General features: G+C 42.6%; 1 protein-coding gene across 3 annotated transcripts in view; it reads right to left on the reverse strand.

The window, feature by feature from the left end:
- The window catches only part of PPP1R12A (protein phosphatase 1 regulatory subunit 12A), a 116165-nt gene that overhangs the window by 68258 nt on the left and 23311 nt on the right, over window positions 1-24596 (reverse strand). For all 3 annotated transcript variants that reach the window (XM_077265366.1, XM_077265367.1, XM_077265368.1), the window contains exons 2-3: window positions 7549-7679; window positions 4444-4562 (exon numbers count right to left, since the gene is read on the reverse strand). In XM_077265366.1, the coding sequence (XP_077121481.1) occupies window positions 4444-4562; window positions 7549-7679 (250 nt within the window). The remainder of the gene's footprint in view (window positions 1-4443; window positions 4563-7548; window positions 7680-24596) is intronic.

The following is a 24596-nucleotide window of genomic DNA, read 5'->3' on the forward strand; positions in this document are numbered from 1 at the left end:
GTGAACACATCCTTGTGCTAGTCATATCTACAGTCAAACTTGACAATTGAATACATATTAAAAACGGCATTTTAATCTTTCTTGCAGCCGAGAAGACGGGAGCCCTCGGACCGGACTGCGACGCCCATCGGACCGGACTGCAGCGGGACCGCCCCTGGGTGAGTATAATCTAACCTCTTTTTCTCATCTTCCAGGATACATCGGGGGCTTATCTACAGCATTTCAGAATGCTGTAGATAAGCCCCTGATGCAGGTGGGCTTAGCTCGATTTTGGGGGTGACAGGTTCCCTTTAAATAGAATTTAAAATCTCCAGGATCATTGTGTCCAAGAAACTTATGAATTTTATTTATTTCACTCATTTATAACGCGCCATTAATTCCACAGTGCTTTCACAAAAATTATTGGCACTGTCCCCATTGGGGCTCACAATCTAGAATCCCTATCAGTAAATCTATGGAATGTGGGAGGAAACCAATGTGTTAATATGTTTTGTGCAGCCCTGCATATTTATGCAGCAGTATTAGGAGATATTGCGATTATATCTGATCCTCCCCTTGAGTCTTAGACAATGCTACCCAGTAACTTCATCACCTTCTATATACAGTATCTAAATTTATTAAACTTTACTAAAGAAAAATATATATTTTTAACAATATAGGTTCTCTCTTATTGGTTTTGAAGATATTCTGTTTGTTATGGAGCACTACAGATACTCATACCCTCCAAGGATTATCGCACCTACTGCATGGCAGCAGTAGCCACACACATCACAACTAATCCTTTTAACAATGGGGTGGGACAAAAGGAAATGGCCATTGGCTATATAGGCCCAAACTGCATTTTCAACTTGACCCTTTGAAAACCAGCCTCATTCAGACGTCCACGTGTCACGTATGTGTTCAATCACAGCTAGAACATGTACCGATAAGCAGCACAATGCAGAGTTAAAATATAAGATGCTCCAACTGAAATAAATGTAAAAAGGAGAACATAAAAGGGATTGCAGACTGGTCCCATTACTGTTTCAAGTTCTGCTTAATGCTTTTTTTCTCTTAGCGTTAAGGAAATGTGTTCAGTATGCTGCACATTATGTCATTTTATTTTATGGCCTTGCAAAAGATGTTCCAGAAACAAAAAAACCATTAGGTTTACTCTGATGTAAACTGCACATCCTTTGGGATTTACCGTACTTGCTGTTGAGCAATCCATGACTTCGAGGGCAAAGGAGTCAAACAAAATGACGTCTACTATAAAGACATAGAAAATGCAGAAGAATTTTTTCAGTGCTGCTGATGAACTGGACAATAGACAATGAGGAGACAATTTTGACATCTCCTGCTTAACCACAAACTGCTGAGAAATCAGGCAAGACGCTTTCTCTGTGGATCAGGATGGAAGACAAACACACTGATTGCTTACAGTTCAGTGCATAGATCTGAGGGATAAATCAGGATCCTTATATTAGAACATGCCATAATAAAGATATGCCAGTGGAGTCAATAGTCTAATGGAGTGCTCACACCAACAGATTGCCACCATGCAGGATCACAAGTTATAGCTGGCTTTAAGCTGTCAGAGAGGGAACAAGAATGCTGTTAGTTTGGGTCATCAGACCCATCACTGGGGCTGTGACACTACTATATAGCAGCAGGATCATCTAACTGGTTCCACAGAATGTTTCGGGAAAGGGGGTTACATTCTCTTAATCAACTGGTTGTGGCTACATAATATCAGGAAATTATAAAACCATCAAGTTGATTAATCATGCTCTATGTATGGACTGTGCGCTGACAGTGTGAAAGTACATGATGTAGAGGTTTTGAACTGTATATTTCTATGTGTACTGTAATTTGGGTTCCGGCTGAGTACGACTGATGCTTGATAGGGTGGGTTGGTTGTTTGGGGGGGGGGGGTGACTTGGGGTTTACATGTTATAATCTGGATATCCTGTTTTTTTCTGTCTGTAAAATGATTTAAAATTAATAAAAAATTACCTGATCACTAAGACAGTGGGGCTGAGTTAACGAGGTTAGCCACTACCTTTCTACGGATTGTGTATCCTCAGGTTGAGGATGGGCCATCAATATCAGATTAGTAGGGCTGTGACACACCACCTCCTGTTGATCAACTGTTAGGCCACGTTCACACGCTGCGGGTTCCTCTGCGGGTTAATCCCGCAGCGGAATTGAAAATCTGCAGGGCAAAACCGCTGCGGTTATCCCTGCAGATTTATCGCGGTTTGTTCCGCGGTTTCCGCTGCGGGATTACTCCTGTACTATTGATGCTGCATATGCAGCAATATGCAGCATCAATAGTAATGTAAAAAATAATAAAAATTGGCTATACTCACCCTCTGACATCGCGATCTCCCCGGCGCTGCAAGCGGCTGTGCCGACAAGGACCTTCGTGACGTCACGGTCATGTGACCGCGACGTCACCACAGGTACCACCTGCACATTATCCGCTTAACTTCCCGCAACGTGGGCACAGCCCCATGCGGGAAGTTAGCGGTTCAATGCATTTCTATGGGTGCAGAATCGCTGCGATTCTGCACCAAGAAGTGACATGCTCCTTTTTTTCTGCAGAAAATCCGCGCGGATTTTCCACAGAAAAAAAGGATCGTCGGCACAGCGGGTTTTGTTTTCCATTAGGTTACATTGTACTGTAACCTACATGGAAAAAGGATGCGGACCCGCAGCTGCAAACAGCTGCGGGTCCGCAGCAAAACCCGCAGCGTGTGAACATAGCCTTACCAGCCACTGACAGCTGATCAGCAGTGGGTAATGGGTATGATAGCCTCTCAGATCAGATATTGATGGCCTAGCCATAGGGTCCTAAAGATAGGCCATCAGTAAAAAAGTAGTGGTCAGCCTCTTTCAGCACTGATCTCCTACAACAGTGAAGACTTGCCGAGTCTTTACATCTTTAGTCCTGAGAAGAGCAGCACTATGGTATCTGCACCCCCAAAAATGAAAAAGTCTATATTGTAAGTCAATTAGCTGCAAGTGCAGTAACTTAAAGGGAACCTGTCACCCCAAAATCAAAGATGAACATTCTGTAATGCTGTAGATAAGCCCCCGATGTATCCTGAAAGATGAGAAAAAGAGGTTAGATTATACTCACCCAGGGGCGGTCCCGCTGCGGTCCAGGGCCTCCCTTCTTCTTACAATGACGCCTCTTCTTGTCTTCACACTGCGGCTCCGGCGCAGTCGTACTTTGTCTGCCCTATTGAGGGCAGAGCAAATTACTGCAGTGCGCAGGCTCCGGGAAAGGTCAGAGAGGCCCAGGACCTGCGCACTGCAGTACTTTGCTCTGCCCTCAACAGGGCACCTTGAAGACAAGAAGAGGACGTCATCGTAATAAGATGGGAGGCCCCGGACCGGACCGTGACGCCCATCGGACCGCACCGGCACCGCCCCTGGGTGAGTATAATCTAACCTCTTTTTCTCATCTTTCAAGATACATCAGGGGTTTATCTACAGCATTCCAGAATGCTGTAGATAAGCCCCTGATGCCAGTGGGCTTAGCTCATCTTCGATTTTGGGGGTGACAGGTTCCCTTTAAAAGGGACCAGTCATGTTTACAATAAAACAGGGCTATCTGAATAATAGCACAAAATACAAGCTTTCATTTTGATTCCAGACGTAAGTTTGAGCCACTACCTAAAATGCTCCCACTTCTCAAAATTGCTATTACTTATTATAGCTCACCTGCTAATTTTTCCTCACAGGAATCAAAAGGAAAAAATCTAACAAAATTCTATGTGAATTGAAAGAATAACGAAAATCCGCCATTTAGTTTGGGTTTAGTTGTCTCTGTACAACCTGGTAACTTTTTAGAACACAATGCTTGGAATATTATTATAAACATAAAAGCATTTGGTTAAGTATTTGGTTTTTGATGGCATTTTCACAGAGACGGAACCATTTTCCCATTGACCATACAGTGAGTGCACTGTAATCACTGACAGCTTGCTCTATAGTGTATGTGTGCAGAGCAGACTGTCAATATCGGGAAGTGATTACAGTGCACTCACTGTATAATGAGCAGCAACTAAGCGCTCGTTGCATCGTCCTGATGACTGGTACAGTGATTGCAGGGAGAATATCACTTCATTTTCTCCCTGGAGCCACTGTTCCAGCAAACCAGCTACATGGGATTAAACGCAATTTACCTGCAGATGATCGCACTATACGTAGTTAAAAAGTGATTCTGGATAGGACAGATTCCTAGTAATCATCCAAAAAGTTGCAAAACTTCAAGCAAACCCCCATTACTACCAAAAAAAATAAATACATAAACTGTACTTATTCAAGTATTGTTCTAGGGTCTATTTTGTGTCTGGGGGTTTTGATCAAGATGTCCATTACATATCAGTAAATCTATACACGGTCAACATTGAAATAGTCTAGACATAATGCTTAGAAACATGGTACTGGTACCTTGACGATTAACTTCATTCTGAAGCAGTTCTTCCATTGCCTCTTCTTCAGCAATGTCTAATGGAGTGTCACCTTCACTGTTCACTGCACCTACATTTGCTCCTTGGCTAATTAAATATCTGCAAGACAGAAGGATTTATTAGACATTTAACAAACCTAAGATATTGTTACCAATCGCTCTCTAAACATCTGTCCCGATTTGGAGTGACTTCAACGTACAAATGTGAAAAAAAACACAGAATGATAAAAAAAAAAAAAAAAAAAAAAATTAAGGCATCATTCACTATACAGATAAGCATCCATCTTTGGGGCAGAGCAGCAGTTCTGGCAATGGCAGGAGCAAATGATAAGGAAAGGTAATTTACCGTATAATCAATAGCCGGACAACAGCTATAATCCCTTGGCGTCACAGTCAGTTTTAGCCTTTAAACCAGGCCATTTTTCTTACCACTTATCTACAGTTGCATTCCAGGAGCCATAACATTTTTTGGACATATAAGGGCTTTTCATTTTTCAGAAGGAGTTGTATTTCTTAGTGGCATCATATTGGGGTTCATAGAAATTAAGATTAAGTAACTCTTTAGTAACGCAAAAAGTTAATTTATTTCAGTTCTTCAATACAAAAAGTGAAGCTTATATATTATATAGAGTCATTACAGAGTGATCTATTTCAAGTGTATATTTCCGTTAATGTTTAGGATTATGGCTTACAGCCAATGAAAGTCCAAAAGTCATTATCTCAGGAAATTAGAATACTTTATAACACCAGCTTGAAAAAGGATTTCCAAATCCGAAATGTTGGTCTACTGAAATGTATGGTCAGTAAATGCACTCAATACTTGGTTGGGGCTTCATTTGCATCAATTACTGCATCAATGCAGCGTGGCATGGAAGTGATCAGCCTGTGGCACTGCTGAGGTGTTATGGAAACCCAGGTTGCTTTAATAGCAGCATTCAGCTCATCTGCATTGTTGGGTCTGGTGTCTCTCATCTTCCTCTTGACAATATCCCATAGATTCTCTATGGGGGTTAAGGTCAGGAGAGTTTGCTGGCCAATCAAGCACAGTGATCCTGTTGTTTTTAAACCAGGTATTGGTACTTTTAGCAGTGTGGACAGGTGCCAAGTCCTGTTGGAGAATAAAATTTCCATCCCCAAAAAGTTTGTCAGCAGTGGGAAGAATGAAGTGCTCTAAAATTTCCTGGTAGACGGCTGCGTTGACTTTGGTCTTGATAAAACACACTGGACCTATACCAGCAGATGAGATGGCTACCGAAACCATCACTGATTGTGGACACTTCACACTAGACCTCAAGCAGCTTGGATTGTGGCCTCTCCACTCTTCCTCCAGACTCTGAGACCTTGATTCCCAAATGAAATGCAAAAGTTACTTTCATCTGAAAACAACACCTTGGACCACTGAGCAACAGTCCAGTTCTTTTTTTCCTTGGCCCAGGTAAGATGCCTCTGGCATCTTCTATTGGTCATGAGTGGCTTGACACAAGGAATATGACACTTGTAGCCCACGTCCTGGATACGTCTCTGTGGTGGCACTTAAAGCAATGATTCCAGCAGCAGTCCACTCCTTGTGAATCTCCCCCAAAGTTTTGAATGGCCTTTTCTTAATCCTTTCAAGGCTGCGATTATCCGGTTGCTTGGGCACCTTTTTCTACCACACTTTTTCCTTCCGCTCAACTTTCCAATAATATGCTTGGATACAGCACTCTGTGAACAGCCAGCTTCTCTAGCAATTACCTTTTGTGGCTTACCCTCCTTGCGGAGTGTGTCAATGACTGCCTTCTGAACATCTGTCATGTCAGCAATCTTCCCCATGATTGTGGAGCCTACTGAAACAGACTAAGGAACCTTTTTAAACGCTTAGGAAGCTTTTGCAGGTGTTTTTCTTAATTATTCTAATTTACTGAGATAATGACTTTAGGGTTTTCATCGGCTGCAAGCCATAATCATCAACATTAACAGAAATAAACACATGAAATAAATCACTCGGTTTGTAATGACTATATAATATAGGATTTTCACTTTTTGTATTGAAGTACTGAAATTAACTTTTTGATGTTATTTGAACTTTTATATATATATTTTTTTTTTTATTTAGTCGCCTTTTGGGACTTGAACCTGCAATCGTCCGATCACATACTTTGAAGTGCTGTATATAGCAGAGCTTCAGATGAATGCCAAGATGGTGGCTGCGACCTTTAGCAGGCCTCCGTCTGCAGCAGTAACTGATCCACTGCCTAAGATTGCATCACAGGGAGCTGGTAAATGCAAGTAGCTGCGCAATGCATTTATATGCTACTGCCAGGAGTTTGACAGTAGTGTTAAATTGTTAAAGCACTACTCCAGTGGGGTTTTTTCCCCCAGTTGTGAAGTGGTGCTTCTAAAGTAGCGTTTTTATCTCCTGGTCTTATTACTCACCCTCCGCAGTGTTCACCGTTTTTCTCTGATGCTCCGATCCTGCGGCGCCATCTTGTGAGTGCAGCTCCTAACTGGCCAAAGGTCAGAAGTTATGTCACTAGCTCTCAATGCAAGTCTATGGGAGCCAGAAAAAGTCTCATAGGCTTGTATTGAGTTGTGACCTACGGATTGCTTCATGAAACACTGGAGGGACAGAGCAGGCCACAAACTGCTGGAGACCAATGGGAGTGGTGGTTGTAAAAGGTGAAGAAGCAGGTGAATATAAGATGGGTCAGGGACCTTAGATTAGAAGAACCACTCTTCTCAGAAGAGGCAATTTGCATATTTAAATTCCCAGAGGAGCATTGCACGGCGAATAAGCCTCCTTATCTTGACAAGCCAGCTGGTATGTCACTCTCCATAAGGAGAAACGTTACCCCTTAGACCCCAGTCCAGAGCTTCTCACCTAGCCAAATCAGTTCTCATGCTTCGCACTGACGAGGGCCAACAGCCAGAAACACCGTGTCTGCGAATTGAGATACTGATTTGGCTTTTATCCCAAGTCATATTGCACGACTCGTTAAAGGGTTGATTGTGACTTGTAGGATCGCTACTTCCAATAGGTGGCGCTATAGAGTTAAGGCCTCTTTTTTCAGCAGAGGCAATTTGCAATTTTAGAGTGCATAACTTACTCTGCTATGTCAAGATATCCACAGGAAGAAGCAGCATGTAGTGGTATCCAGCCTTCATTATCTGGTTGATTAATACTGGCTCCATTCTCCACAAGAAACTTGACCATCTCAAGGTTATCATCAATGCAAGCCTGTAGTTAGAAAAAAGAAACACCATCTGTAGCCATTTCTCAGCAATGCAGAGAGGAAACAATGTTTTCTTTGTTTTCAACCAGAATATCAAACTAGAAAATGTGAGAACAGTGTCTAACCATAGACAAACTAAACCAAATGAATAACCTAGAATTTCTAAGAAAGAATAGCCTTTTTGGCAATTTTCTAAAGTAGCCTCATATAAAGGCTAGTTTCACGCGATGGGCTACCTAAAAACACCCTTTGGTCAACCATGAGGTCTGTAATAGAAAACAGTGCTCCAAAAACATTTGGCCGCCTTTCACTCTAACATAGCCAATTTAATTAATTAGAGCTACTATCCTAAAATGTTGTTAGTATCCCCTACTAAGCCAATCGCAAACCATCATTGAGTTGGGGAGAAAGTGGTCGTGTACTGAAGCCCACAGGCATCATAGAGGTGGTGGTGGGTAGATGGAGGGGTCGCTTACTAGTGCCTTCAATCATGGGGGAGGAGGACAGAGGAGAGTTACCTACTAGAGCCTACAGACATCAGAGAGGCGTCATCGAGGCGTCATCTACTAGATCATTTACTCTGGCACTGGACTTTCCCCATCATTTAGATATAGAATGACCCTCTACCTTCTAAGAAAGGGCCGGGGGGGAGAACTCCTGTTTCACCAGTTTTTCCGTACTTTGGGCATAAAAGATGAAAATATATTGTCATTATAAAGGGTTAAACTTGAAAAAAAGGTTTAAAAAAAATCTACTTCTTGAGTAAATTTGTTTTGATCTTATGTTTTATTAATTTGTGATTACAGCATTGTCATTTTAAAGTTTTTGTGAAACAGAATGTCAAGTATGCTATTGTTAGCAGGAATAAAAATACATTGAATTAAGGCCTAACGCAAGGAAAAAGGGCATCTTCACTAGGCGAAAAGATGTTAATGGGTGTTTAGTGTATATGCCAATGGGAGGGGGTCTAACATGATGTGAACGATGAGATGGTCCAAAAACTGTGTATCCTGCCTGCCCAATACATCCTGAACTTGTGTGCCCAGGGTGGATATTAGTGAACACTAGGGTTGAGCGACCTTTACATTTATAGGATCGGGTCGGGTTTCACGAAATGAGACTTTTTCAAAAGTCGGGTCGAGTGAAATCGGCCGATCCTATAAAAAAGTCGGGGTCGGGGTCGGCCGAAACTCGAAACCCAATGCAGTGCATTGGGTTTCCAATGGTTCCCAGGGTCTGAAGGAGCGGAAACTCTCCTTCAGGCCCTGGGATCCATATTTAAGTGTAAAATAAAGAATTAAAATAAAAAATATCGCCATACTTACCATCTGATGTGCCCTGGTACTAAGCGGGAACCTTCCTTCCTTAGAATCAGCCTTCCAGGACCTTGCGGTGACGTCGCGGCTTGTGATTGGTCGCGCGGCCGCCCATGTGACCGCTCGCGCGACCAATCAAAAGCCGCGACGTCACCGTGACGTCACCGAAGGTCCTGGAAGGGCTGATTCTTAGGAAGGAAGGCTGCCGGAAAGAAGCAGGGCGCGTCCGAGGGTGAGTATATACCTAATAGGAATATACTCACCCTCGGCTTCTTTCCGGAAGCCTTCCTTCCTAAGAATCAGCCCTTCCAGGACCTTCGGTGACGTCGCGGCTTTTGATTGGTCGCGCGAGCGGTCACATGGGCGGCCGCGCGACCAATCACAAGCTGCGACGTCACCGCAAGGTCCTGGAAGGCTGATTCTAAGGAAGGAAGGTTCCCGCTTAGTACCAGGGCGCATCAGATGGTAAGTATGGCGATATTTTTTATTTTAATCCTTTATTTTACACTTAAATCTGAATTCCGATACCAATTCCCGATATCTTAAACATATCGGGAATCGGTATCGGAATTCCGATTCCAGATTCAGAAGATCGCCGACTTCATGGCCGACCCCACACAGGGGTCGGGTCGGGTTTCATGAAACCCGACTTTGCCAAAAGTCGGCGACTTCTGAAAATTGCCGACCCGTTTCGCTCAACCCTAGTGAACACCCCTCACAGGCACTGGTGTTCTTAAACTACACAAGTCCAGGGTATTTCTAAGCATTTCTTTCTCCCACTTTGTGAGATCACCTAAAGGGGCACAGCACATCACCCGCAGCACCATCTGGATTTCCGTGCCATTCTAGAAAAGTAACTTTTTTCCATTAGTTCTCTACAATTGGAGATCATGTAAAGAGCTTTGGTCACCAGGTTTTTGCTACCTGAAGAGAAACTCTGAAATCCTCCACTCACTTTTCTAGAAAGGTGCTACTAATCTAAGTTTCCTGACCCTTGTATTATACTGACCCACCGCTATCTTCAGCTCTTCCCAGCATTGCACAAGTCCCACGTCATCTTGTGACTGCAACTTCTGACTGACCGCAAGCCGGAGGTAACGGTCACAAGCTCTCAATTTAGGTCTGAGGGCCTGGTTCTGGCTCTTCTAGATAAGCCTTGAGTTGTAATCTCCTGCTCTCTCCAGCTAACACTGCAGCGATACGGCAGATCCCAACCTGCAGAGGACGACCGGAGCAGAGGTGATAAAAGATGAAGACGGCGACTGGTAAGTACAAGACATGCAGCAGGGATCTTAGATTAATAGAACCATCCATAGCACCATAAACCCACTAGAGGTGCTTTAAACTCCGTTCCCAGGTAGCAATAAAAAGGATGTTTGGTTTAGGAGATCTATTTCTGCTAATGAAATTTGAAGTTAAAGGGAATTTGCCACCAGGTTTTTGAAATCCCATCTAAACGCAGCATGATATAGGGACAGAGAAACTGATTACAGCAATGTACCACTTACTGGGCTCCTTGCTGCAATTTTGATAAGATCTTTGTATTATCTGCTGCAGATCTACGAGATCACCACTGATCGATCACTTTCTGTGTATACTGTGCATAGGCAAAAAGCTGCCAATCAGTGGTGGGGATGACGTTTATATAGCGCTCACGACAGACAGAATAAATGCTAGTTTACTAGTATTCTAGTGATAATGTCCTGCTAATATAACAGTGATAATACCAAAACTACAGGAAGCCACCCAGTAACTGGCACTGGAATCAGGGTCTCCGTCTACACTATGCTGCTCAGATTAGGTGGCAGAAATCTGCTGAAAGATTTGTAGTTTGGCCACAAATAATGAAGCTTAATTGAGTGCATGTGGCTGGATGTGTCCCACAGAAATGCATGATCACATCCTGCAGCACTGTACTCAAGATCAGGGGTGTCAAACTGCATTCCTCGAGGGCCTCAAACCATGCGTGTTTTCAAGATTTCCTTCTCATTGCACAAGGTGCTGGAATCATTCTGTGCAGGTGATTAAATGATCACCTGTGCAATACAAGGAAATCCTGAAAACATGACCTGTTTGCAGCCCTTGAGGAATGCAGTTTGACACCCCTGCTCTAGATGGAGATCGTACACAGACTGCAGGAGGTTCTTGCTGCCCGATATCTACCACTGTGTACGCCTTACTACAAAAAGGCCAAACGTTACACACATCAGCCTTGTAGACTGTTCAAATGAAATCGCTAGAATCCGATTGGTTGCCCTAGGTACACTGCTTATGTACGCTGGCCTGTGGGAGAACGAGGCCTGCATGTGTATACATACACCACACTGACACACTCACATCAATCACTTTACTGCATGAGATATTCAAGCCATACGAGAAGCGCAGGACATACTCCACAAGCCTCATCATACTCATCATATAGTAATGGCTTGTTAGGACCGCACAACTAGAAGAATGCGACTGGACAGCATTCCAGTGATCAGAAAACGTACACAACTTCACCTAAAGCTAATGAGGTGAACTATACCTCTACATATGGAAGTCACTCAGCAGCAGAGACATGACCAATACTAAGGGCTGTAGGTGGTCACCCACTCGGACCTCTCTGGACACTTCCTGTTCTGTAGCGTTCACTTTTCAGCAGTCATCTCATTATCATCACAGACAGAATGATGTAAAGTACCACCTCCACTGAGAATACAGGAGCTGACAATTCATAGTATGTGATTGTCACAGCTCCCCCCTCCTGCTCCTTACTGCTCAGGTCAGATCCTGCTCACAATAACTAATCTGTGTTTCCTATGGTCCATCAGGGTGCTGAAAAGCATCGCTATGAAATGCTGTTAACAGCGCAGTAGCTCAGGCAAGATGGGTGCCCCATAACCATGTGGAGACATGTCGAGCCAGAAAATAAAATCACAAGTTTCAGTTTTCTGAATTTCCAATCCTTAATACCACAGCAGAAACTGAAAAATGCTTCTACCCCTGGGGAATCACCAATCCCATTCCGGTCTCAAGGCACTTGGCACTGCAGAAGGTAAAAGTCTTCAATCATTTGCGTCTACTAAACAAAACAATGGGCTAGGCTGGAAACAGTTTTCTATCCCTGCTCTAGTAAAGCCAGGACTTGTTACTGAGTACTGGACAACCTCAGGTTAGGGCGCCAGGATCCCTGGGAACCATCTCTGGGTAAGCGTGCTCCCTTAAAAAGGTTTTCTGGGTTTTTACAATTAAAAAATAAATAAAAATAAAACACTAATTACTATTTGAATCCTTTACTGGTCATGTAATGATGATGCCTCATTCACTAAGCAAAACGTTTCTTGACGTGCTTCTTTATTCACTGTACCTGTCTTCGAGTATGTAGTGTAAGTGCAATAAAACACCGACTGATCGCCATTTTGCCTAGTTTCCAGCTCTGCTCGGCCTCTTACTTATGTGACTGAAGAACCAGAAGTCGCTTTTATAATTGAAGTCTATGGAGCCTTGCAAAAAGCAACATCCAGCTCAGTCACAACTTCAGTACTAGGTACCCATTTCTGGTTTTGTCTTACCACAATAGTGACCAGCCCACCAAAAAATAAACATAGGTTAGATATTATCAGTAAGCCAGTAGGTAAATGCTACAGTGGTGTTTTTGCTGTGTTTCCACTATTTGGTGTCTGTTATTTGGGCATTTTTCCCCAAGATTACAGGAATGTTTTTGGTATGGCTCCCCACAGTGTTTCCCCATAGGCTGCTCTCATATACAAGAAAACGCCGTAAAGGGAATTTGTCACCCCCAGGACGTATATGACCTATTAATATGGGCATACAGGTAATAGAAATGTTACACTGGTCCTACCTGTCTGCCTCATATTAATGGACTTGTTGCTGAAAAATCTTATATTCTGTCTTTATGTTAATGATTTCTTCCAGGCTTTGGGGTGTGCAGTGTCAGGAAGAAATCTTTCCCTCCTGTCCTCATTGTAAGGCTGCCATCACACTAGCAGTATTTGGTCAGTATCTGACATCAGTATTTGTAAGCCAAAACCAGGAGTGGAGCAATTAGAGGAAAAGTATCATAGAAACATATGCACCATTTCTGCATATATCACCCACTCCTGGTTTTGGCTTACAGATACGGAGGTAAAATACTGACCAAATACTGCTAGTGTGACGGCAGCCTAAGGCTACTTTCACACTTCCGTCGTGGGGCCTCCGTTGCAATCCGTAGTTTTGGGCAAAAAACGGATCCTGCAAATGTGCTCGCAGGATGCGTTTTTTGCCCATAGACTTTTATTAGCGACGGATAGCCACACGTCGCGTCCGTCGGATCCGTCGTGTTTTGGCGGACCGGTCGTCATAAAAAAAGTTCAATGTAACGTTTTTTTGTGCACCGCATCCGCCATTTTCGACCGCGCATGCGCGGCTGAGGCTCCGCCCCCTCCTCCCCAGATTGCAGAATGGGCAGCGGATGCGTTGAAAAACTGCATCCGCTGCCCACGTCTTGCAGTAATTTCACAACGTTCGTCGGCCCGACGCATTACGATGGGCCCGTACCGGCGGAAATGTGAAAGTAGCCTTATACTAACATTTCTCAGCAACAAGACCGCTAATTTGAAGCATACAGGTTCGACTAGTGTAACATTTCTATCACCTGTATGCCCATATTAATCTAAAAAACAAAAAAAAAAAATTATATATATATATATATATATATATATATATATATATATATATATACACACACATACTGTAAGGCGCTGCGGAATATGTTGGCGCTATATAAACAAAGATATTTTATATATGTATATATTATCTTTGTTTTTTGTTTATATAGCGTGTGTGTGTGTGTGTGTGTGTGTGTGTGTGTGTGTGTGTGTGTGTGTGTGTGTGTGTGTGTGTGTGTGTGTGTGTGTGTGTGTGTGTGTGTGTGTGTGTGTGTGTGTGTGTGTGTGTGTGTGTATATATATATATATATATATATATATATATATATATATATATATATATATATATATATATATATATATATATATATATATATATATATATATATTTTCGTCTAAGGGGCACTTCCGTCTGTTTGTCACGGATATCCCAAGCCCCCCATAGCGTTTCAGCAGTCCGTTAAACAGACTGTTACACCGCGATGCGCGCGAGCGGCGAGGCTGCCGCCAGCTTCCGTTCCCAGAGATGCATTGCGAAATTACCCAGATGACTTAGCGGTTTCACAATGCATCACGCGCATCGGTGGATGCCGGAAGGGGAGTATATAACTTTTTTAATTATTTTTTTTTTAACAGATATGGTGCCCACTCTGCTGTATACTACGTGGGCTATGTTATATACCGCGTGTCTCTGCTACATGCCACGTGGCTCTGCTACATACTACGTGGCTCTGCTATATCCTGCACCCCGAACCCCCGACATCCTGCGACCAATCAGCGACAGATGCAGTCCAGCGGCGAATTGACGCAGCATTTAACCCCTTAGTGACGGAGCCAAATTTTTGAAATCTGACTAGTGTCACTATGTGGTAATAACTCTGCAATGCTTCAACAAATCCCAGTGATTTTGAGATTGTTTTTTCGTGATACATTATACTTTATAATAATGGTAAATTTAGGTCAATATGTTTTGTGTTTATTTATAAAAAAATATCAAACATTTGAGAAAAATGTTAAAAAATTAGCAATTTTCAAAATTTTAATGATTATCCCTTTAATCCAGATGGTCATACCACAGCAAACCATTAATTAATAACATTTCCCACATGTCGGCTTTACATCACCACCATTTGTAAAATGTTATTTTATTTTGTTAGCATTTTAGGAGGTTTAAAAATGTAGCACCAGTTTTTCATTTTTTCAAGGAAATTTACAAAAAAATATTTTTTGGGGACTTATCCATGTTTGAAGTGACTTTAGGGGTCTCATATATTGGGAAACCCCCAAACATGATATCATTTTAAAAACAGCACCCCCTGACATATTGAAAACTGCTGTCAGGTAGTTTATTAACCCTTCAGGTGATTTTCAGGAATTAAGGCAATGTGGCATGGCATTTACCACCTAAATGCCTCTAACTTCTGAACAGAATACTACAGCCGTCAGACTCTAAGGCCGCTATTTGGTCATGATTTGCCATGGCAAACATTAGGACCACAAAATCATGATCTGAGGGCACCAATTTGGATAAAGAGGAAGCCCCCACACTCTGTTAACCATTTATAATGATGTAGTCACTATTGACAGCAGCATCTAAGGGGTTAAACAGATATGTACGGTGCAAACACTGATCGTGGCTGATACAGCAAGTTGTCAGCTATAGTGTACAGCTGACAGCTGCGGGATTGTTACCTGTATGGGGAGGCTATTCTCTTATATGTCAGGTCAGTTAAAAGACATATTGGCTGTCATTAGGGGGTTAAACCACGCTTCGCTGATTGGTCGCGCACGGCCGTGCGCGTCCAATCAGCGATATTGACGCGGGATTTAAACACCACTTCAGTGATTGGTAGCTCATGGCCGGGCGCGACCAATCAGCGATATTGGCGTGGAATTTAACCCCCACTCACAGCGCGACGTACATACATACATACATATTCTAGAATACCCGATGCATCTAAGGGCAGCTTTCACACTAGCGTCGGTACGGGCCCGTCGCAGTGCGTCGTACCGACGCATGCTGTGAAATAAATGCCAGACGTGGGCAGCGGAAGCAGTCTTACGATGCTTCTGCTGCCCCATTGCAAGGTCCGGGGAGGAGTTTCGGCAGTGCATGCGCGGTCGAAAATGGCGGACTCGACGCACAAAAAAAGTTACATGTAACTTTTTTTGTGCCGGCGGTCCGCCAAAACGCGACACATCCGTCGCACGACGATTGCGACGTGTGGCAATACATCACAATGCGTTGGTAATGTAAATCTATGGGGGAAAAAGACAACTTTGCAGGATGCGTTTTTTCTCCTGAACGACGCATTGCAACGTATTGCAAACGACGCTAGTGTGAAAGTAGCCTAACACATCGGGCCACCATCTAGTAGGTCATAAACGTCTCGTGGGTGACAGATTCACTTTAAAAACACAAACACAAGAAGAAAAAAAAGCACTTGTAAAACGAAAACAGAGCTTAGCAAAAAGATTTGCAGGACCCTAAACTAGTGACCACTGAACAATAAGTCTGTAAACTGCACATTCCCAGGGCCAATCAGTGGGACTTGTGAGGCACCATGGTTCGCAGGTCTTTGGTCTGGCGATGATGGACTACCAACATGGTCGCTGGACCAGTGTCCTGCGAATCTTTTGGGTCAACTCTAGAAGAACAAGTATTAAAACTCATGGCATGGAAACCTAAGCATAGGCACTTTCTTGTGGAAGACTAACTTCATAAGCAGCCACAAAATAGTGGCGATAAGGAATAAACAGTCATTTTTACTTTCATGACTCAATACTACAAGGGAAAATAAGAAACTTTGTAATATATCCTATCAGAGAAATCGGCTCTCCTCCGGGACTGATTATTCATTTTCACAATCCTCAATTGATGGATAAATTGTGTCTAGTGAGAATACAGATCTGCTCATTACTGAGAAAGGAGATGGAAGCTGGTGTTCAAAGTTCTATGGAAAACTAACTATCCTTACAGAATGTGTGCCCCTCATTCCTCCTACTCCCCCCCTCCATAGAATTTTAAAAGCACCAACTTCCATCAAAGTACTGTGAAAAAAAGTCTGTCTTTACTGAACACAGATTTTAGAAAGTTTATATAGTGAAAGCTTGGAGGAGGAGAGCATAGTCTCTTATGAGATATATTACAATGTTTACAATATAAATAATAATAATAATGTTGCTTAATTTCATGTGTCATTTATTTAGAAAATACAAATTTAAATAAGTTACTCTTTAATCTGCACATTTCACTCTACAGTGCACTTTAATCATTCTTATCATGGGAAATGCTGAAATCATTTTTTGAGACTTCACAGATAAAGCAATACGCCCGCAAAGTACATTGTAAACAATATCATAAAGCAAAGCCTATGATTAATTAAAGGGGGGTTTCTGTGCGGAGAAGAAAAAAATGCAGTCCCCATCACTGCAGACTGCTGGTGGTGACAGTGTAGGCACGTGACTGTACCCCGCACAAGGTATAGGTGAATTTGGCACATGCAGTGACTGCAGGCTTCTGGTTCAGGAAAAGCCTTTTAAAATATTTATAGAGAGTTAAGCCAATATGTATAAACCAATAAAACTATTCACCCTTGTTGAGATGGAAAGTTATTCCCATTAGGTATTATGGAGAAAGACTGGCGCTGTACCATTTACTGTGTAATCAAAAAGCATCCTAAATGGCCTGAAAACGAGCGAAGTGCAGACACTGCCGCACAAGGAATTCCATCACAGGCGTGCTTGGTGTATATCTGCTACCACTGGGGCCCGGGTGCTACAGACGAGAGGCGACGTCGGCCGGCCGGGTGACATCACTGCACAGACTTAGCTATGACTATAGAAGGCGTCCCCATGGCCATGGGAAGAGATCACAAAGAGGGACATATCAGTAAAGTGCCCAATGTTCTCACATAGTGGACATTTCTGCTGCATGAACGGCCTGAAAGCAGAAATGCTATTATTGTGCAGAAAATCTGCTGTTTAACAGGTCAAGAAAAGTGGATAAGGCTTCATGAAAACTAAACACACTGCATTCAAGGATGCTGTTGAGATACGCGGTTTTTGTGCTTTTTTTCCGTAATATACTTTTAGGTGGAGCCTGAAAAAAATGCACATAAAATCACTAATATGTGAAAGGGAACCATGAGAAGCATGTAGCACACTGGCTTTATGATTTCAGCCATGTTACACTCAAACACTGCGTCATTCCAGGAAAGAAAAAAAAATATATATACATATAGAGAGTCATCACTCAAAGGAAGAAGCCCCCCAGGGACCTGCCTGACCTTGGCCGGTTGTTAATCCATGTTTTCTCTGAAGCCCTGCAGTGTTTGGTGATGTTCTATAGCCAGCGCCTGATGCATGCTGCCCCTTGGTTCAGGCAGCATGCATCAGCTGTCAGGTTCACTTAAACCCCCGGAGCTTTTTTCGGTTTTGCATTTTTGATTTTCGCTCCCCTTCCCAGAGCCATAACTTTTTTATTTTTCCGTCAATATGGCCATGGGAGGGCTTATTTTTTGCGGGACAAGTTGTATTTTTGAACGACATGGGTTTTACAGTGTCATGTACTAGAAACTGGGAACAAAATTCCAAGCGCGGTAAAATCGCAAATAAAGTGCAAGCCCACACTTGTTTACTCTTTTTTTGTTTGCTTTTTTTGCTAGGTTCCCTAAATGCTAAAAATCTAACCTGCCATTATGATTCTCCAGGTCATTACGAGTTTATACGGGTTCTTTTTTTTATATAAGTGGTGAAAAAAAAAATCAAAATTTTGCTAAAAAATAAAAAAAAATAAAAAATTGTGCCATTTTCCGATACCCGTAGCGTCTTTTTTCATGATCTCAGGTCGGGTGAGGGCTTATTTTTTGCACACCGAGCTGACGTTTTTAATACCATTTTGGTGGAGATACGATCTTTTGATCACCCGTTATTGCAGTTTAATGCAATGTCGCGGCAACCAAAAAAACGTACGGTAATTCTGGCATTTTGTCTTTTTTTTGCTACGCCGTTTAGAGATCAGGTTAATCCTTTTTTTTTTTATTGATCGATCGGGCGATTCTGAAGGCGCTGAAACCAAATATGTGCAGGTTTGATTTTTTTTTTTTTTTTAATGGGGTGAAAGGGGGGTGATTTGAACTTTTATATTTTTATTTTTTTCATATTTTTAACCCCTTCATGACCTTTGGATTTTCCGTTTTTACGTGTTTGTTTTTCGCTCCCCTCCTTCCCAGAGCCATAACTTTTTTTATTTTTCCATCAATATGGCCATGTGAGGGCTTATTTTTTGTGGGACATGTACCTTTGAACAACATCATTGGTTTTACCATGTCGTGTACTAGAAAACAGGAAAAAGATTCCAAGTGCGGTGAAATTGCAATCCCACACTTTTTTTTTTTTTTTTTGCTAGGTTCCCTAAATGCTAAAACTGACCTGATATGATTCTCCAGGTCATTATGAGTTCATAGACACCAAACATGTCTAGGTTCTCTTTTATCTCAGTGGTGAAAAAAAATTCCAAACTTTGCTTAAAAAAAAAAAAATTGCGCCATTTTCAGATACCTGTAGCGTCTACATTTTTCATGATCTGGGGTCAGGTGAGGGCTTATTTTTTGCGTTCCAAGCTGGCGTTTTTATTGATACCACTTTTGTGCAGATACGTTCTTTTGATCGCCCGTTATTGCATTTTAATGCAATGTCGCGGAGACCAAAAAAACGTAATTCTGGCGTTTCGAATTTTTTTCTCACTACGCTGTTTAGCAATCCTTTTATTTTATTGATAGATTGGACGATTCTGAACGCGGCGATACCAAATATGCGTAGGTTTGTTTTGTTTCATTTTGAATGGGGTGAAAGGGGGGCGATTTAAACTTTTATATTTTTTTTTTTTTAAACTCAATCGGCTCAGCTACATGGGAGCAATCATCAGATCACTGCTATCTAGCTGAATTGCAGGCTTGCTATGAGCGCCGACCACAGGGTGGTGCTCACAGCAAACCAGCATCAGTAACAATAGAGGTCTCAAGGACCTCTATGGTTACTATGCAGAAGCATCGCTGATCCCCGATCATGTGATGGGGGTCGGCGATGCGCTCATTTCCGGCCCGATGGCTGGAAGCGCCGGTTAAATGCCGCTGTCTGCGTTTGACAGCGGCATTTAACTAGTTAATAGCGGCGGATGAATCGCGATTTCACCCACTGCTATTGTGGGCACATTCACCGCCGGAGCCTGCATCAAAGCGGGGGTTCTGACCTCGGACGTACTATCCCGTCCGAGGTCAGAAAGGGGTTAAACACTTTTTTTTTTTTTTTACTTTTAGCATGCGTCAATAGCCTCCACGGGAGGCTAGAAGCTGGCACAACTTGATCGGCTCAGCTACACATAGAGGCAATGCTCAGATCGCCCTTATGTGGTAGAATTACAGCATTGCTATGAGCGCTGACCACAGCGTGGCAATCACAGCAATCTGGCAACAACCATAGAGGTCTCAAGGAGACCTCTGGTTGTCATGCCAACGCACCGATGAACCCAGATCATGTAACGGGGGTCACCGATGCACGCATTTCCAGCCAGATGGCTGGAAGTGTGATTTAAATGGTGCTGTCAGCATTTAACAACGGCATTTAACTAGTTAATAGGCACAGGTGGATCGCGATTCCACCTGCGCCTTTGGCGGGCACATGTCAGCTGTTCAAAACAGCTGACATATTCTGGCTTTGAGGTGGGCTCACCGCCGAAGCCCACATCAACGCGGGGGATACTGCCATCGCATAATAGTACGTCCGATGGCAGTAAAGTGTTAAGCCTAGAATCCCAGCGTTCTGTATTTTTAACACATTAAATCATCACCAAAAAGGGGAAAAATACTGAAAATGCATAAACGCAGCTTGAGCAGACTGCTGCTTATTTTGGGGGCATATACCGTAGCATTATATGTGGCACATTGTTATATGGAGCATCTTATGGGGCCATAATGATCTGTATGGAGCATTATATGGGGCACAATGTTATATGGAGCATCTTATGGGGCCATAATGAACTATATGGAGCATTATATGTGGCACATTGTTATATGGAGCATCTTATGGGGCCATAATGAACTGTATGGAGCATTATATGGGGCACATTGTTATATGGGGCATCTTATGGGGCCATAATGAACTGTATGGAGCATTATATGGGGCACAATGTTATATGGAGCATCTTATGGGGCCATAATGAACTATATGGAGCATTATATGTGGCACATTGTTATATGGAGCATCTTATGGGGCCATAATGAACTGTATGGAGCATTATATGGGGCACATTGTTATATGGGGCATCTTATGGGGCCATAATGAACTGTATGGAGCATTATATGGGGCACAATGTTATATGGAGCATCTTATGGGGCCATAATGAACTATATGGAGCATTATATGTGGCACATTGTTATATGGAGCATCTTATGGGGCCATAATGAACTGTATGGAGCATTATATGGGGCACATTGTTATATGGGGCATCTTATGGGGCCATAATGAACTGTATGGAGCATTATATGGGGCACATTGTTATATGGGGCACATTGTTATATGGGGCACATTGTTATATGGGGCACATTGTTATATGGGGCACATTGTTATATGGGGCACATTGTTATATGGGGCACATTGTTATATGGGGCATCTTATGGGGCCATAATGAACAGAATGGAGCATTATATGGGGCACATTGTTATATGGAGCATCTTATGGGGCCATAATGAACTGTATGGAGCATTATATGTGGCACATTGTTATATGGAGCATCTTATGGGGCCATAATGAACTGTATGGAGCATTATATGGGGCACAATGTTATATGGGGCACATTGTTATATGGGGCATCTTATGGGGCCATAATGAACTGTATGGAGCATTATACGTGGCACATTGCTATATGGAGCATCTTATGGGGCCATAATGAACTGTATGGAGCATTATATGGGGTTCCTGATTCAATATGGATATTCAAAAACACTTAACTTACTGATGTCTCAATTAATTTTACTTTTATTGGTATCTATTTTTATTTTTGACATTTACCGGTAGCTGCTGAATTTTCCACCCTAGGCTTATACTCGAGTCATTAAGTTTTCCCAGTTCTTTGTTGCTAAATTAGGGGTCTCAGCTTATACTCGAGTATATACGGTACTTGTTAAAAAAACAAAAAAAAAAATACAGTAATATAACTGCAGTTTTTCCCCCCATTGACATCAATGAGGCAAAAATGTGTAGCTATCTGCTTCAATTTTTCAGAGTGCATTTTTCATGCAAGTGAAAAAAAGTAAAAAGAATTAAAAGCATGTGTGAGCGACAGAGAGCTTTGCTGCAGATTTCCCCTTCCACAGTGCAATTGGAAATCAGTAAGAAATCGGCAGCAGATGAGATGTGCTGCAATTACAGATCATACAGTAGTTTAACAAACACAGACGCTCGGGGGAGTTTGAGTTTCAGACCATTACATAATTTCCAGTGATGAAACACGGATGAGACTTAACACAGCGGAAGTGTGGAAATCCTTTTATCTTTGTTGGGTGACAAAATGTATAATTTCCCAATACCACTGGAATGCACCAGATTGCAAAAATTAGAACATTATACGCCTAAATGGCTTGTCTCCCCCAATGAACTGAAACTATGCCAGTTGGAGGGCAATTTCTGAAGGTGAACACGGAAATTAAATTTAGAAACAAAAACACTCCCTGCTCTATCGTAACCCTCAGCACCTTGTGTGAGGAGCTTTTGAAGCTGCTCCAGCCTCTTTACACCAACATGTACTGCATGCACCATACTTGGTTACTCTGCGCTAGAGCAATTAGTGGCCTGTAAGCAGGAACCGCATCATATGCTCGGGATTGGTAATAGAGGTGAGCACTGTATAACATTCACAGTCCTTTTAAAATGCTTTGTTCTTGAAGAAACGTTAAAGGCTTTCACTAGGCGGACAACCCCTGAAATACTATAATCCCAAGTGAAAAATATAAATTAGATACACTCTTCCTGCAGCAGCACCGTTCCAGCGCTAAGTCTTGCGGGACTATCGTGACATTGCTATGTCACGTGACCACTGCAGCCAATCAGGGGCAGCTAATAGGCTACAGCTCACTTCCTTCTGATGTCCGACATTCAACCAAAAACAGTGGGCAAAACAGCACATTGGCATACGCCAATTGTCAAGCTGGGGCGGCACTGCTGCAGCAGGCTAGCTTCACTTTTGATTTTACATTAAGAAATTTAGCAGTTAAGGGTTGCCCAAGTAGTGAAACAAGTCCTTTATTATTTTTTCTACTTCCACAAGATGGACCGTGAGCTCAAGTAGGTTTATTTTTTGGATACATTCTCTTCTATGGAGAGGCCAAGGAATAAAGAGGTTAGCATGCACCTAGCTATTGTTCTCACAGATACAAGGTTGCTGGGCAGACATTTCTTTACTGCTGTGGATAAATGTGGAGAAACAGGAGATACAGGTTCTACATGTTCAATTGCTTGCCTCAGTTCGCTGGTGCTAATGTCCTACCAAGCAGTATTGTGTACTAGGCTGGAATGAAGAAGACATTGTAGAAACTAAAAACAGAGCCAGTCAGGAGACATTGGGCACAGGCCTCCCCACCATAGCACCATAGTATAGTATGCCTATGACCAAGCCCACGTACTCCTTGTACACCAGAGTGGATAAAACAGCAGCACATTTGTCCACCATGTCAATTACATGAGGCAATTTAGAGGACTCCTGAATTTGCACCAAGTTTATTAAAATAATCCAAGTGGCATAATGCATCTGGCATCTCATGGCTGGCATACTATAACTACACTTCTCCATTTTCAATGGAAACATTACCGGTTAAAGCTCTGGCACTACTTTTAAAAAACCCAGTAAAGTGAGTAATATACCCATTGTAACTCCAAATTAAACAGACAAAGGGTTTTTGCTCATAATAAACTGCTAAAGAACCAATACAGCCATGGTCAGTCGCATGCCACAGGTACTGTCCGCTAGCATGGCAAGTACAGGCAGATTACAGCGTCTCTGAATGTTCTTCTCAGAGCAAATCTGGCACCCGTGAATGGAAAAAGAGTTCCAATAGCGCCACTCCATTCCAGTCATTGGGGCAGGGTGCAGCACAGTGCAGTCACTGCTCTTCTTAAAGTACCCACTGTTCACTGCATTGCTATCCTCACTCAAAAGGTTAGCAGACATCAGGTGAACAGCGCCATAAGTGGAAGAACTGTTCAGTGCTGCTCCGCTTTAAGCTGCCCATACGCGTTAGTCCGTCATTAGTAGTGATGAGTGAGTGTACTCGTTGCTCGGGTAGTCTGAGTATTTGTGACTGCTCGGAGATTAAGTTTTCCTTGCCTCAGCTGCATGATTTACAGCTCTTGGACAGCCTGAATAAATGTGGGGATTACCTAACAAACAGGCATTCCTCACATGTATTCAGCCTGTCTATCAGATGTAAATCATTCAGCTGCGGTAAAGAAAACTAAATCTCCGAGCACTAACAAATACTCGAGGACCACCCGAACAACGAGTATACTCGCTCATCACTAGTCATTAGCCATTTACCCTGCTTTTTCCCCAAATACTCATGCTCTGGACAGTTGTGTTCTCAAAAGGAACAGGAAATAAGATGCTATAAAGCTTAGTAATGAGGAATTCTTAAAGCAAAAACTAAAATAAAGCTCAGTGCATTGACTGCCCCATTGGTGGTAATCCCAGCTCACAGACCCTCACTGATGACAATGTTGCGACTTTACAAATAGTGAAAATTATTTAGCACACGTACCCCTAGTGATCCCCCATATATTGAACTAGCTATTTCCAGCCAGCTAACGCTCGGCATGCTCATTGCTATCTAATTAACGCTGCTAGGTAATGTGTGGGGACGGAGCCTCGTGTGATAATGTGAGGGGACGGAGCCTCGTGTGG

This window comes from Ranitomeya variabilis, chromosome 5 (assembly GCF_051348905.1).
Source record: "Ranitomeya variabilis isolate aRanVar5 chromosome 5, aRanVar5.hap1, whole genome shotgun sequence".
Classification (NCBI taxonomy): Eukaryota; Metazoa; Chordata; class Amphibia; order Anura; family Dendrobatidae; genus Ranitomeya; species Ranitomeya variabilis.